We start from the raw sequence: 13,271 nt of genomic DNA, 5'->3' as shown, positions 1-13,271 counted from the left end.
GGGACCTTAAAGATCATTTTGTTTCAGCCCCTCTGGCATGGGCAGGGACAGCTTTCACTATCCCAAGCCCCGTCCAGCCTGGCCTTGGACATTTCTAGGGATGGAGCACACACAGGGTCTGGCAGAGGAGCAAATCTTGGGCTAGCAGGCAAAGCTGAGCTTTACCAGAGACAGAGCAGAGCTCTGCTGGCCTGCACCAGGAAACTGCACTCAGAGAGAGGAGGGGGAGGAAGGCAAGGAGCCAAGAGAGGGAGAGCTCAGGCTGAGACCCCACCCTTGCTGCTCAACCCCCCGATACCCCTCCTGCTGCCTCTGAGGCCCTTTTCTCCAAAATACCTTTTCTTCCTGCATCCCTGCACCACTTGTGTGATTGCCACAGCTCTCTGGCAGCCCTTCAACCCCCAGACCAAGCCAGCTCTGCATCACCCACTGTCAAATATCCCTTTCCTCCACCCCTTGTGCCTCTGGCTGTCACTTCTGCCCTTGTGCAGGGCAAGATAAAGTTTCCTCTGCAGCTGCAGACCAAGGGCCACTCTCTGAGCAGTCTTGGGATGAAGAGGGAGCTGTGGAGCTGCGACAGAGATGAGCAGAGGACACCAGAGGTGGGTTTTACGCAATCTGGGGTCAACCATGACATAAAGAGCAGTTTGAGCACCCCAGCTGCTGCACAGGTGTGCCCACAGCAAGACAACACCTGTGCCATGCCACAACCTCTTGCTGTACCATTTTGGAACAAGGCCAGGAGCACGATCCAAACCACACAGCTCCATCAGTGCTCAGGGCACCACGTGAGACCCAGCAACATCCCCCATGGCTTCAGAGCACAGCCAGCACAGCACCCCAGCACAGAGCCCAGTGCCACCAGTAACATCAGTTACTGCAACACACTGATGAGCAAAGGGCAGACACAGCCTGCACTTCAACAGGCTCCCCCAGTGGGTGTCTCAAGGGCTGGAGAGGTACAAGAGCAGGATTCAGAACAGCCCTTTTGGATGGAAACACCACCCACAGCACTGGGCTCTGCTGCAGAGGGGAGTGGGGAGGGAAGGGTTTCCTGGTCTGTGGCCAACTCTGCTGTTTATGGAGGATATGCCTTCCCCAGGGTGTGTTTCAACAGAGCACGAGACTCACAGTTTCATAGTTCACTTTCCCTCTCCACCCACCGGGAACTTTTCATATATTCTGGAAAAAAAACCTACCCCAAAACACCCAACAGCTCTCCAGCCTCAGTGGTTTCCACCCAGGCTCCCCTCCCTGAGGAGCAGCTGTCAATACAGAGATCAACCAGGGCTCTTCAGGCAGCTGAAGTTAGGTTTGACCAGTTCTCCACTTGAATGGATCAAAGAATGCAAGAAAGGGGAGAACTGGGAAATATTTTAGGTGCTGAAGCCCTCTCATGGCCCAACAGCTTATCTGCTCTCAAGGTCGCCTGCTTTGCTTCTATCTTGATAAATCTGTGAACAATTAAACACAAACCCTCTCGGTGAGTGTTCCTGGAATGGCAGCTCCAGCCTTGTCACTCTACAGAGCCAAGAAAAGCCACAGGGGGAAGGAAAACAATTAAGCAAAACTCAGAGTTTCAGGGTTGGGGAGGGACAACTGGGGGAAATGGTAGGGCCCTACAGAATCATCCTCATTTCCAGGGAAAAAGAGGGCAAAGTTTAAACACTTCAGCAGAAACAGCAGGGAAGGGATGCCCAGGTTTGTGTGCTATTCCATCTCCCCAGGGAACAGAGGAGATCTCATCTGGCTGATGAGAGGGGCAGGCAGGGACACATCAGCCAGTGCTGGGTGGTGCTGTGGCTGTGAACACGGCCCTGGCAGCACCAGCATCCCCCCAGGGGAAGCATCTCCTGTGTCAGACTGAGGAATGGACACTGCCAGCAGAGAATGAATCCCTCTCTTTGGCCCACAGCAGGGACAGATCCAGCGGGAACACCTCCTGCCTCCAGCCTGATGTCCACCCACAGCCCAGCCCCACATCTCAAATTAGCAGCAGCCCGGAGGGAGCCTCAGCCCAGCCCTGCCTGGGGGTGCTGACACATCCCAGGGTCAAATTCCCAGCATTATCACCGCAAATCCCTCGCAGCTGCCGAGCAGCAGATCCCGAAGTGCCGAGGAAAAGCGGAAAGCATCCACCTCATTTTCCATCTAGGAAGTGAGAGCACACGTGTTAAATGATTTACACCAGGGCACGCAGCGATTCAGAAGGGCAGGAAGAGGATCCAACAGACTTTAAAGTGCCACGAGTCATTCCCTCCTGCTGCTGCTTAAATCCTGACTCACTGGTAAATAAAAGCTGTGCCAAAAAGCAAATCTGTTCAGGAGAGGGGAAGCCTGATGCTTTTAGGAGAGGGGTACCCCTATGCTTTCAGCAATGTTGTGATAAACATAGTCAATTTTACTGAATAAAACCCCTCCCTGTAAGAAATAAATCAGAATTTGCTGTCCTCAGTTCTAAACCTCAGCAGTTATTTGCTTTTTACAGCCAGACACAACCTTTCAGAGGTGAAATTCAAGTGGAGACCTGGAGGGTAAGGGGACATCCCTGGGACAGAGGAGAAGTGATGCTGATGTGGGCAGGGGGAGGCTGGAAAGAGGCTGGAGCAGGGATTGCTGGCAACCCTCACAGCTCCTGGGGCTGGGCAGGGAGCGTGGCAGTGCCCACCTCATCCCTCCAGCCCCGGGGTGAGCCAGGGGCATCTACAGCCCCCAGAGCATGGCACTGCTGCTTCCTGCAGCCTCACATCCCCATCCCACACTCGGGACCCGCATCCCACTGTGGAGTGCTCCTGTTCCAAAGAGGTGGGAACGTGATCTCACCCTTCTTGTGTTGTTAATAACTCATCCCTTGACCCAAACCCTGAACTCCATCCCTGCAATACCCTACAAAAATCCTACACCCCTGCCTTTGCGGGTCTTTTGTCTTCATCCCACCTCTTGTTATCAGGGCTAATAAATGGATTTTTGAGCTTTCTGAAACTAAGACCTGTCTCATTTTGTTCCCATGCCCAGCACCAGCAGTTGCATCCTCCCTGGACACGATGAACTCTGTTGCAACATGATGCAACAAAGGCTGGAGAATGTGGGCAGCCAGTGAGGACAGCATGACCAGCACCCCATAATTCACCCACTGAACTACACCTTGTGGGACTCCCATCTTAAAAGGAAGACTCAAGAGTACCATGGCAAGAGGTCAGGTTGAGAGTGACCTTAAAAATACGGGGGTAAAAGGCTTATGGGTAGGGGAATTCCCAGTAAGGGGAGAAGCTTATGGGACTGGGGGATGTGACTGACATCTACCATCACTCAGTGAGACATTTAGGAACAGTTTAAGATTTTTAACTTTTCATGTGCAACACAATGCAACATCCCACGAGCTGTCACCCCTGCCTGGCCCCTGGCACATCCCTGGGGATGAGGATGAGTCAGTGGGAGTGACAGACCTGTGAGTCAAAGAGATGATGACCAAAATCTCCAGAGATGCTGACACATCCTCCCAGCCAGGACTGTGGGATCCTGCAGGGCAGGATGATGACCCTGATGCCCTGGAATGGCTTCCTGGAACAGAGGCTAGACAGAGCTGAGAGGACAAAATGGGTATTTATTAAAGGCCTTCAATAAATACACCTTGGGCACTCAAAAGCCTCCCAAAACCTATGATGGATGATGGTCGAGTTTTTCAGACAATTTTAAGTTTGGTCTTTTTGCATATCAGAGGTTAATTGCCCAATTACTGCTTCAGGTAATGAAGTCATATTCCCCCATTTTGCTCCCCCCCATTCAGTTTTGTTTATACTTTTTGGGGCCTGAGGCTGTGATGATGATCTTGGTTCTCAGGCCTAAGGGATTGTTTTGTCTGACCAAAATGTGAAGGGAGCTTACTAACACTCTATATAGAGCTCAGAGTTATACCCTAAAGCAGTACAGGACCTGAAAAATGTAAAAGCTAAAAACCTAAGGCATCAGAGGGTCAGGCCAGGGATCTCAGCCACCTGAGATGGGACAGATTTCCTAGATGCATCCTGGTGGGTAGTGAAGCCAACCAAGGTGTTTCTGATGCAGGGATCTTCTATCACGTGTGTGCTAAAAAAGCAGCCAGAAGTTTCAGGGTGTTATTTACAAAGTACAGGTTTGAAAAGGTCAGCTGAAGCAGTGGGAAAAGCCTCCTTGCACTCCTTTACACATGGTGTAGTCAAGGAAACAGGTTTCTGGACTGAAAAATGGAGATCTGAGGCTGCTGCACAGCCCCAGGCAATCGACCCTGTACAAGTCACCTTGTAAAGAGACATCACAACGTTTCTGTCAAAGTCCTCAGGACTTTGCCGGCAGCTGCACTGACAGCAATCATCACCCAAAACCTCAGAGCAGAGCTGGGGTCCCTGCAGCAGTGTCACAGCAGCAGCAGGACAGAGCCACACAAAGCACCCGTGGGCAGCACAGCAGCACCGAGGGCTGGATGAGCCCCCCAAGCCTTGATCCCCCCAGGTCAGGGCACCACAATGCCTGGCATTTCCAGCACCACCCAGGTGAGAAGGTCTGGAAAGTTCTTTGCTCACAGCCTGGGGAGAGCCAGGGATCAGCAGCTGGAGCTCCTGAGGAAGGAGCAGAGACAGACCCTCTCACAGGATCCTGCTGCTCCCGGAGACAGACCCTCACAGACACAGACCCTCTCACAGGACCCTGCTGCTCCCTGACCTCAAACAGGATCTGCTCAAACCCAAAGCCCAAGCCAGAATCTCAGAAGCACCCAAACACAGGGAGTTCATGCCTTGCTGTAGCTAAACCCAAAATCAGCAGCACAGGAACAAAATCGCAGACCTAGGCAGCAAAATCAGCCTTACCCACACCAAGATGTGTCTGCCCAACACATCTGTTGCCTGCAGGGTCTTTTCCTTCCTTCTTTTTCTCCCAGAAAGCAGAAACTCTCCCTGGATTCAAATTCCATCTTCAAGTCCTGATCCTGCAGCTTCACAGCACTCAGCTCCCCAGGAACTGCTTTTCAGCTTCATGGGTGTCCTTTTAAAAACCCTTCCTGCCAGCTCAGGATTTTAACTCCATCTGTGCCCCTCTGCCACCCAGATGGATTCAAACACACAATTGCCCCTGACGGAGGCTCTGGCTTCATCAGAGCTGCTTCAGCCAACGTGGGTCACTCCATGCTGTGTGTGCTGGGCAGGTTTGGTGCTCCCTGGCACTGCCAGGGATCAGGTAAAAAACACCCAGAAAACCCCCAGAAAATGCCCAGCACCCACCAAGCACATGCTCCTGCTCGCCAAACCCCTCGTGTCAGCTTCTCTTATCAGCAAGGTCTGTGACACCAAGGCTCCTCCATCACTATGAACAAGACATGGAAGCACAAAACCCTGGAAAGAAAAAAGCATCTGAAACGAATAAAGAACCCACATCCTGCAGCCTTGGGAAGGAGAGGAGAAAGTGCTCCAGGCAGGCAGGCAGTGCCAGCTGACAGGGGCTGGGCTTCTGGCATTGACAGATGCTGGCCCAGGATGGGAAGCTGTGGAGAGGGAACCCAGCTTTGGGGGAGTCAGGGAGAGTAATTTCAGAATGTATGGATCAATTCCTTCATTAGCAGCCACACCAGAGGGTGCCCACACCTCTGTGCCTTGACCCAATGGGATTCTGAAAAAAAATCAGACAATGGAATCACCAAATTATGAATATTTGTGTGCTCCAATGTGCCAGAGACCAAACTTAGGTTGTCTTGATAATATGGTTTAATTTTCCAGACCGAGCAGGCAGCAGTGAAATGCAAACCCAGCATTATTTCCACAGCCTTGAGTTACATCATGGCCAAAGCTGCAAGCTGGAGATGCTGCAGAGCTGAGGGCAGCTCCCCCTCCAACCCTGCATCCAAGCACCCACACTGATCCCCTGCCAAACTGGCTTCACTGGAAACCAGAATTTGCTTCAGTTTATCAGGTACCTGGTAATGATGTAATCACAAAATTAATGCAGATCTGTTTATGCAGCACTGGCTTCACTTCATGGGGAAAAAAATTTCTTCATTTTGATACAAGAAAGACATTTTTACAGGGAGAACAATCAGTCACTGGAACAAGCTCCCCAGGGACATGGTAGAGTCCCCAGTGCTAGAGGTTTTCAGGATGTAATTGAGCACTGTGCTAGATAATCTCATTTAGGCTCCCTTTCCCACAAAAGGCTGGGCCAGGTGATCTTTTGGCATCCCTTCCAACCTGGGCTGTCATTCCATGAAAAAAAATACACTCTCAGATTTATTGTGTGATTATTTGCTTGTGAAACTAATGCATTTTATTCACCTGTAAACCCCTGCCCATTCTCCCCGCTCAAACCACAATCCAGAGCTGTTTATAAGTCTCTAACAACACCCTTGGCATCAGCAACCCAAAACTCAGTTCAATCTTACACTGCAGGGCTATTTCACTTCACCTGCACTCACACAGCAGCTCCCTCATGCAGCACAGCCTCACAGCTGTCCCGTGGCAGGGCAGCAGCACCTGGGTTATCAGGATAAATCAATTTAACCACAGCAGCCTGAAGTGCTGGAGGACAGGGAGGCCCATGGGGAAATTAAGTTTTCAGTGTTGGTGCTTAGGAAGGGAGAAGCTACCCTTGCAAACAGACATGGGAAGAAGCAATGGATAGAGCCCAAAAAACTTCTTTAAAATGGGTCAAGATGCACGGGTATTGGTTGAGCACACACATAAAGGATGCTGTCTCCATCAGCTGTCCAGAGCAGCCACCAGGCACTCACAGCCCACGTGGAACAGCCCCAGATCCCACCCACAGCCCTGTGTTGGGGATTCTCCTCACTGCAGTGTCAGAACAGCTCTGAGTTCCCAGCTGCAATTCTGCAACCCCTTCACTGCCAGGGAGCTTCAGCAGAGACCCAAACACCAGATCCTCACCCAAAATAGAGGGGAATGGCAGCAAAACCTCTTTTTCTGAGGACTTATGGAACATCAGAGGCAGAGCCAGGAATTCTCCCTACATTTTCTCAGGTACAAGACTGCTCCTAACATGGGGGTGCCACAGAGCCCTGAGACCAACACAGCACTCACAGCACTTCTCTCTAACAAATCCCTCTGTCCATGAGTTACAGCTGCAAAGAAAAGCCAAAGGACGCAGATATTGTGCTTCTGAGATCATTAAGGCAACACAAGACATGTGTTGACCCAGACATACTTCCCTAACTACGTACTTGCTTCTACTCAGCATTATGGTATGCTGGACCTTGGAAGAGCCCTGACTCGCATGAGAAATGTCCTCCCTCACCCCAGCAGCATGGGAATCGCCTTGCTGGGAGGCTCCAAGTCATCCAGCAAAGAAAAAAAATCCACAGAGGAGCTCCAGGTTGGGGCTGGCCAAGTTCAGCAGAGCGGTGTCGAGGAGCGTTACCTGAGCTGTCAGGCCAGAGATGAGTTGTGCTCCACAGCGGGACCATATTTAATGGAGATGAGCAGAATTTCCAGCAGATTTAAGAGCAGACATCAGGAAATGGATCATGCTTCATACCTTGACAGGCCTCAGACAACTGGGGGAATTCATCTGCTGGCCAGGCAGCCAAAGGGGCTGGGAGCAGCACGGAGCTCCCCCTGAACACAGCGCCTGCAGAGGCAGCTCCAGAGCCCCAAAAAAACCCAGACCCGGCCCTGAGAGACTTTCTGCTCACTGAGACAGGACCTGCAGCCACCACAGGTTGCTACAGAACACGTGGGGTGAAGGTACAGGTGGTTTTCACAGGGCACTGCAGCAAGAGATGGGGTCAGCACCAGGCAGGGACACGAGCAGTGGGACACTGACAGCAGGCAGAGGGTTAAGGACACATGGGGAGGTGTCCCTGAATGCCAGGGCTGGGTGAGTGCAGTGGGATCTGACAGGAGGTAGAACCATGTGTGGTGTGCTGCAAGCCAAAAGAGAAAGGAAAATGTCTGTCAAATAAGGTGCATGGCTGTGAGAAAGCACTAGAAAGAGACATGTCAGGCTTTGCCATTTCCTAGGGACACCGAGAAACCTGAGACAGGAAAGGTAGCTGAAGTCATCAGAAGCAACCTCAACCCCTCTGCCCTGGCACACAGCTTTAGAAGATTAACTTTTATTAAAAAAAAAAAAAAAGAAGGAACAAGTACATCCCCTCACACCTCCAGCAATCACAACCAGCACCCTGCTTTCCTTTCCTCTTTCTCAGTTCAGGCATGTGGTGCTTCCCAAGCAGCTCTGAGAATATCAAAGATATTTTGTTGTGACCACCCAGCCCTGCAAACCACACACTGCAATCAGGGGCTGTGTCCCTGCTGCTCAGGATGATGGATAAAACCATAATATAACAACATAAGAATAATAAATAATAAACCATAATATAAGAATATTACACATACGCATACCTGTAGTGGATGTAACTGAAAGGTTCAGAGTGATCACCAATGGGTTAATTAACTCTTTCTTTTCTTTCTATGCAACTCCAGCCTCCACGCCCGGCTCTGCCCAACACATGCCACTCACTGCAGTCAGGTGTTCTGATCACATATTCCTATCATCTGTTAACTCTTTAAATGAGCTTTCCCAGTGCCATTTCAAAGTGACACGAGCAATTTCACTGGGAGATCACACACCACTGCTGCACCCATCCTCTCACCCCACACGGCAGTAACCAAACCCTCCCTGCTCAGGGAGCTGCAGACCTTTCCTTTTCTTTTAAGAAGAGACAAGAGGCCCCGCGGCAGTAACAATTAAAGCTTTGTAGAGAGATCCGAGCTGCTCAAAAGGAGCGGCCGCTAGGGAAAGACAGGAGAGCCATCTCCAGGCCACTGCCACCAGCACAACCTGGCACAAGGGACAGAGCCCAGAGCGCAGCTCCCAGCCCCAAACCAGAAACAACTCCGTTTAGAGCTAGTGCTTTTCATGCTTTCATAGCTTCCAGAAATGTGTGAGAAACGAGTTAACTGCATTAGAAGACACAAACAGGTCCTGTGAGATTGTGTTCCTTCTGCCAGCACCCACAGGCCTCACCTGGGCCTGGCACCTTGTCACAGAGCAGGCAGCCCCTCGCGGCCCCACGGCTGGCACTGAGCCTGGCACAGCCCTCACTCACACCCCCTATGCCTTCCCCAGAAGCTCAAGGGGTTTGCCATCCCCTGGGATGGGACACGGCTCTGGGAGGAGAGGACAGCCCAGGGGACAAGCCCAGGCAGCAGCTGTGGGAAAGCAGAGCTCAAAGAAGAGGCCAGGCCCAGATCCCACCGGCCCCAGAGTGCCCTCACCCCATCCCGCAGCCCCACACTCGGTCAGGAGTCAGCTCTTCCCACCCACAGGACTAATTAAAAGCATGTTTAGGGCCGGAGCAGTGGCTGGGACAGGGCCCCCAGCATGGCACGGATCTGCTTTCATCCACATCATCTCCCAGTCAGCCACCAAAGGCAGGCCCAGCCGTGCTGCTGGCTGTGTCTGAGCTCTGCTCACTGCTCCTCTCCTCCAGCAGGGCCAGAGCCCACGGCCCAGGGACCCTCAGAGCTCAGCAGCAGGAGCAGGGTGAGCTGAGCCCTGCCTGTGCACCCACGCTGGGCCATGGATCTGAGAGTCAGCAGCACAGCCTGGTGATATCTGAACCACCTAGGTTGGAAAAGACACCTAAAATCATTGATTCCAGCCATTATTTGTCACTTTTGTGCCCAGAATCTCTTCAAGAACAGCTTTGCCACACATAGTTTGTCTTTCCCTCCACTGCCCCAGCTGAGCAGCTTTGCCTGCCTGTGCTGACTCCTTCAAGCAGGGACCTGTGGAGCAGATCAGAGACGAGACCTTCAGGCCATCCATTTCCCCATCCCATGTTTCATGCCAAAATCATGTATCATAAACACCACCAGCATGGTCTGCACCTTCCCAAGGTCCCACACAACCTCTGAGTGAAGGCAGAGCAGTTCTGTTCATCATCCTGGCAACCTCCTCAGGTGAAGGAAAGCACACACCAAATTATTGTACACCTGGCCCAGGCCACCAGGCACAGCCACGTGCCATCCCTGCTCACAACAGGGAAAACCAGAGGAAAATCAGCTCCAGATACACTTAGATATTGTTTTTTTGCAACTATTGCTCCAGGGCATGAGCAAGAGCTCCTGCACCTTAGCACAAAGATGCTCTGGGGTCTTCCTGCCCACCCTGGGAGCAGTGACAGCCAGCCTGGGCACCAAGGCTCTGTGCCCCTTGCACAACGAACAAGATCCCCACCTTTGGTGCTCCTTCAGAACAAAAAGCCCCGGATTCCATCATGAGGCAGTCCCCTTTCTCCCTGGAGACCCTTTGCAGAGCTGCCCAGCACCTCTGTGAGGAGGAAGTGGCCACCACGGGTGGCATCAAGCCCCTGTCACCCCCTCCTGTCCCTGCCCAGTGGCACAGCCAGCCCAAAGCTGCTGGAACACAGGCAGCTCTCAGGAATGCTTTGAAGTGGCTCAGAGCAGAGGAGAAAGCACAAGCAGGAGAGAGGGACAGAGGGATGAGGAGGTGCCAGGCGCGCTTGGGGAGTGCAGGATGCTCCTGCAGGTAAATCCTTATCCAGGGCCAGCGGGTGCTCCCAGCACATCCCTGCACCGGGCACGGCGGCTCTGGAAGGGGCCAGCCGTGGGAACAGCCTTCCCTGGCCACAGCTTGGCTCCACCCTGGCTTCAGCGCTTCCTCTGGCCGCTGTGGTTTCCCTCCCAGCGCCGATGCCCAGCAGGGCACGCCCAGGACGAGAGGCTCGGTGCCCAGCAGGGTGAGCCCTGGGCTGGCACGGAGCAGGGACACCCACCCGCTCTGCCAGCCTGGGCACAGACACCCCTCCCTCAGCTGTCCTGGTCACCCTGCTCAGAGTGGGACACCAGGCAGCCTGTCCTCTGTCCCTGCCACCAGAAACGAGCAGCCACAGCCGCCCCCGGGCAGCGCCACCACCCCCAGCATCTGCCCGGAGCTTGGAGCAGTTCTTGGAAGCGCTCAGACATGCAGCACCGGGCGGGAATTGCGGGGAAAGCGGGGAATGAAATGGAGTTATTCATTGCTCTGCCTCTCCCCCCACGCACGGCCAGCAAGGTGAAACCCAGCAGAGAGCAGCCCCGGAACAGCCAGGCAGGATTGGGAGGGCAAAAACGCAGGGAGGATAATTTGGCAAGCAGGAAAAGCTCCGCCACAACACACAGACAGACACACAGACACACAGACACGCAGCCAGGAGCCAACCTTCAGAGCAGAAGCGCGTCTCCATGCCAAAAGCTCGGCGATTTTCCTCCCTCTGCCCGGCTCGCAGCTCTGAGCTCACAGGCTCAGCATTCATCCCCCCGCGCCGTGCGGCACATGGGAGCCGAGGGGGGAGAGAGGCTCTCAAATGAAATCCAGACCTAGAAAGCAATTTCTTCTTCCCCCCTGCTTTCCCCCCTTCGCCCCCCTCCCGGCTTCTGCTGGAATCACCGTCTGTCTCGAGGGCTCAGGAGGATGGGGGGAAAAAAAGAAAAAAAAAAAAAAAAAAAGAAAAAAAAAAATCCCGGAGGGAAGGGTTGCAGAAAAAAAAAAAAAAAAAAAGGAAATAAATAAAGGAATCTGCTGAATTCCACCCGGAGCAGGGCTGTTCCTCTTCTCAAAGTACAGAAGCTGCTGGAAAGGTAAGAGGGCAGGGGCAGAATATAACATATTAAAAGATCAATAGCCTACCTGAAATCCGGTCCCTCTCCATTACTACGGGATATATTTAGCATCCGCGTGTCACGGCCGTCCCTTTTTTCGGTGGCGTCCCCTTCTTTCCCCCACTCTCCCTCCCTCCTTGCCTTGCCTCCTCCTCCTCCTCTTCCAAAAAAAGCTCTTTGTCTGGTCTAATTTCTTCAATCTGTTGCAATCATGAATGCATCCAAATTACCACATTTCCATGTGCTGATCATATGTTTGTGCTCCAAACTGAAGTAGCTTTGTCTCTTTGAAATGAAAAAGAAGAGTAAGAGAGAAAGAGAAAGGAGGAAGAAGAAAGGAAAAGGGGGTACATGACCCGAAAAATCCTGTAACTCCCTGAAATACTCCACCAGGCGCAGGAAAACTGGAAATCCCGAGTCCTCTGTAAAACAGTCTTAAAGCTACAGCGTGCGAGTGTCCAGGGGAACGCTCCAGCCTCCACAGCTCCCTCTTAATATCCACCAGGAGATGCTTAAGGAACTTGGCTCCTCACAATAACACAGCGAACAACTCATCCAGCTTCTCAAATCTCTCCCCACTTCCCCAGTCTTATTTTCCTGCTATTTCCTCTATCCCCTCCTCCTTCCTTGGCTCCAGCATTTTAAAAGCGCTCAGATCCCGCACGCTCCCCCCCCCACCCCCGCCCTTTTGCCAGGTCTGAAGTTTCGATTCATGCATAAACTATTCGGCTGATGAAGGCTGACTTCATTCCAAGCCCAGCATCACGGGGCTGCTGCTGCTGCTGCCAGGCGGGACCGGCTCCGGCAGCGTTCCCTGCTCCAGCGCAGCCCCTCGGGGGCATCCCCGCCGGCCCTGGCAGCGTTTCCCCCCCTCCTCCCCACGGCAAGGCAGCGAGCAGCAGGATTTCCCGGCTGCCAGAAGCGATTGTGGAAGTGTCTGGCCCGGGCAGGAGCTCTCGGTCCTCTCCCCGGTGCGGCGGCGGAGTTGAGGTGGGGTTTGAGAGCGGCTTTGGCTGCCGGAGATGCCCGGGCAGGGCTCGGGGGCAGAGCAGCGCTGCAGAGCCCGGTGCCCGCTGCTGCTGTGCCCGCAGGGATGGAGGGATGGGCTGGCCCACACGGAAGCTTCCCCTTGGGGCACACGGCGTTAGCACCTCCTGCGGGCTGCCCTCTGCCCGAGCACCCTGCACGGCCCCCCCGAGCCATCCGACACTGATTCCTGCTGATAATCACAGAATTCACACAAGAGACTTCAAAGCTCACCGAGTCCAACCCAGCCCCAACACCTCAACTCAACCCTGGCCCCCAGTGCCACATCCAGGCTTTGTTAAACACACCCAGGGATGGTGATTGCACCACCTCCCCGGGCAGCCATTCCAGAACATTATCACCCTTCCTGGAAAACACCTTTTCCTGATATCCCACCTATATTTCCCTTGGTGCAGCTCGATCACCCAGCCAGATGCAAGGGCACAGCCTCCATTCCCAGAGCTGGCAAAGAAATCACTCAACCCCCATGCCAGGGCAATGCTGGGAGGGAAGGCACAGCTGTTCCACAGGCCAGGAATGCTGACAGGACCCTTGTGTCATCTGCATGGTCCAAGTGACTGGTTTTGCCCCAAAAAC

General features: G+C 53.2%; 1 protein-coding gene across 1 annotated transcript in view; it reads right to left on the bottom strand.

The window, feature by feature from the left end:
* Positions 1-11,806, bottom strand: part of SEPTIN9 (septin 9) — a 102,574-nt gene extending 90,768 nt beyond the window's left edge. Inside the window, exon 1 of the mRNA XM_041409199.1 lies at positions 11,677-11,806. Within this exon, the coding sequence (XP_041265133.1) occupies positions 11,677-11,698 (22 nt within the window). The 5' untranslated portion in view covers positions 11,699-11,806. The remainder of the gene's footprint in view (positions 1-11,676) is intronic.
* Between the last annotated feature and the right edge of the window lie 1,465 nt (positions 11,807-13,271).

The sequence above is a fragment of the Onychostruthus taczanowskii genome, unplaced genomic scaffold (assembly GCF_017590055.1).
Source record: "Onychostruthus taczanowskii isolate IOZ18803 unplaced genomic scaffold, ASM1759005v1 scaffold30, whole genome shotgun sequence".
Classification (NCBI taxonomy): Eukaryota; Metazoa; Chordata; class Aves; order Passeriformes; family Passeridae; genus Onychostruthus; species Onychostruthus taczanowskii.
This window is presented reverse-complemented; position numbering and strand designations above follow the sequence as displayed.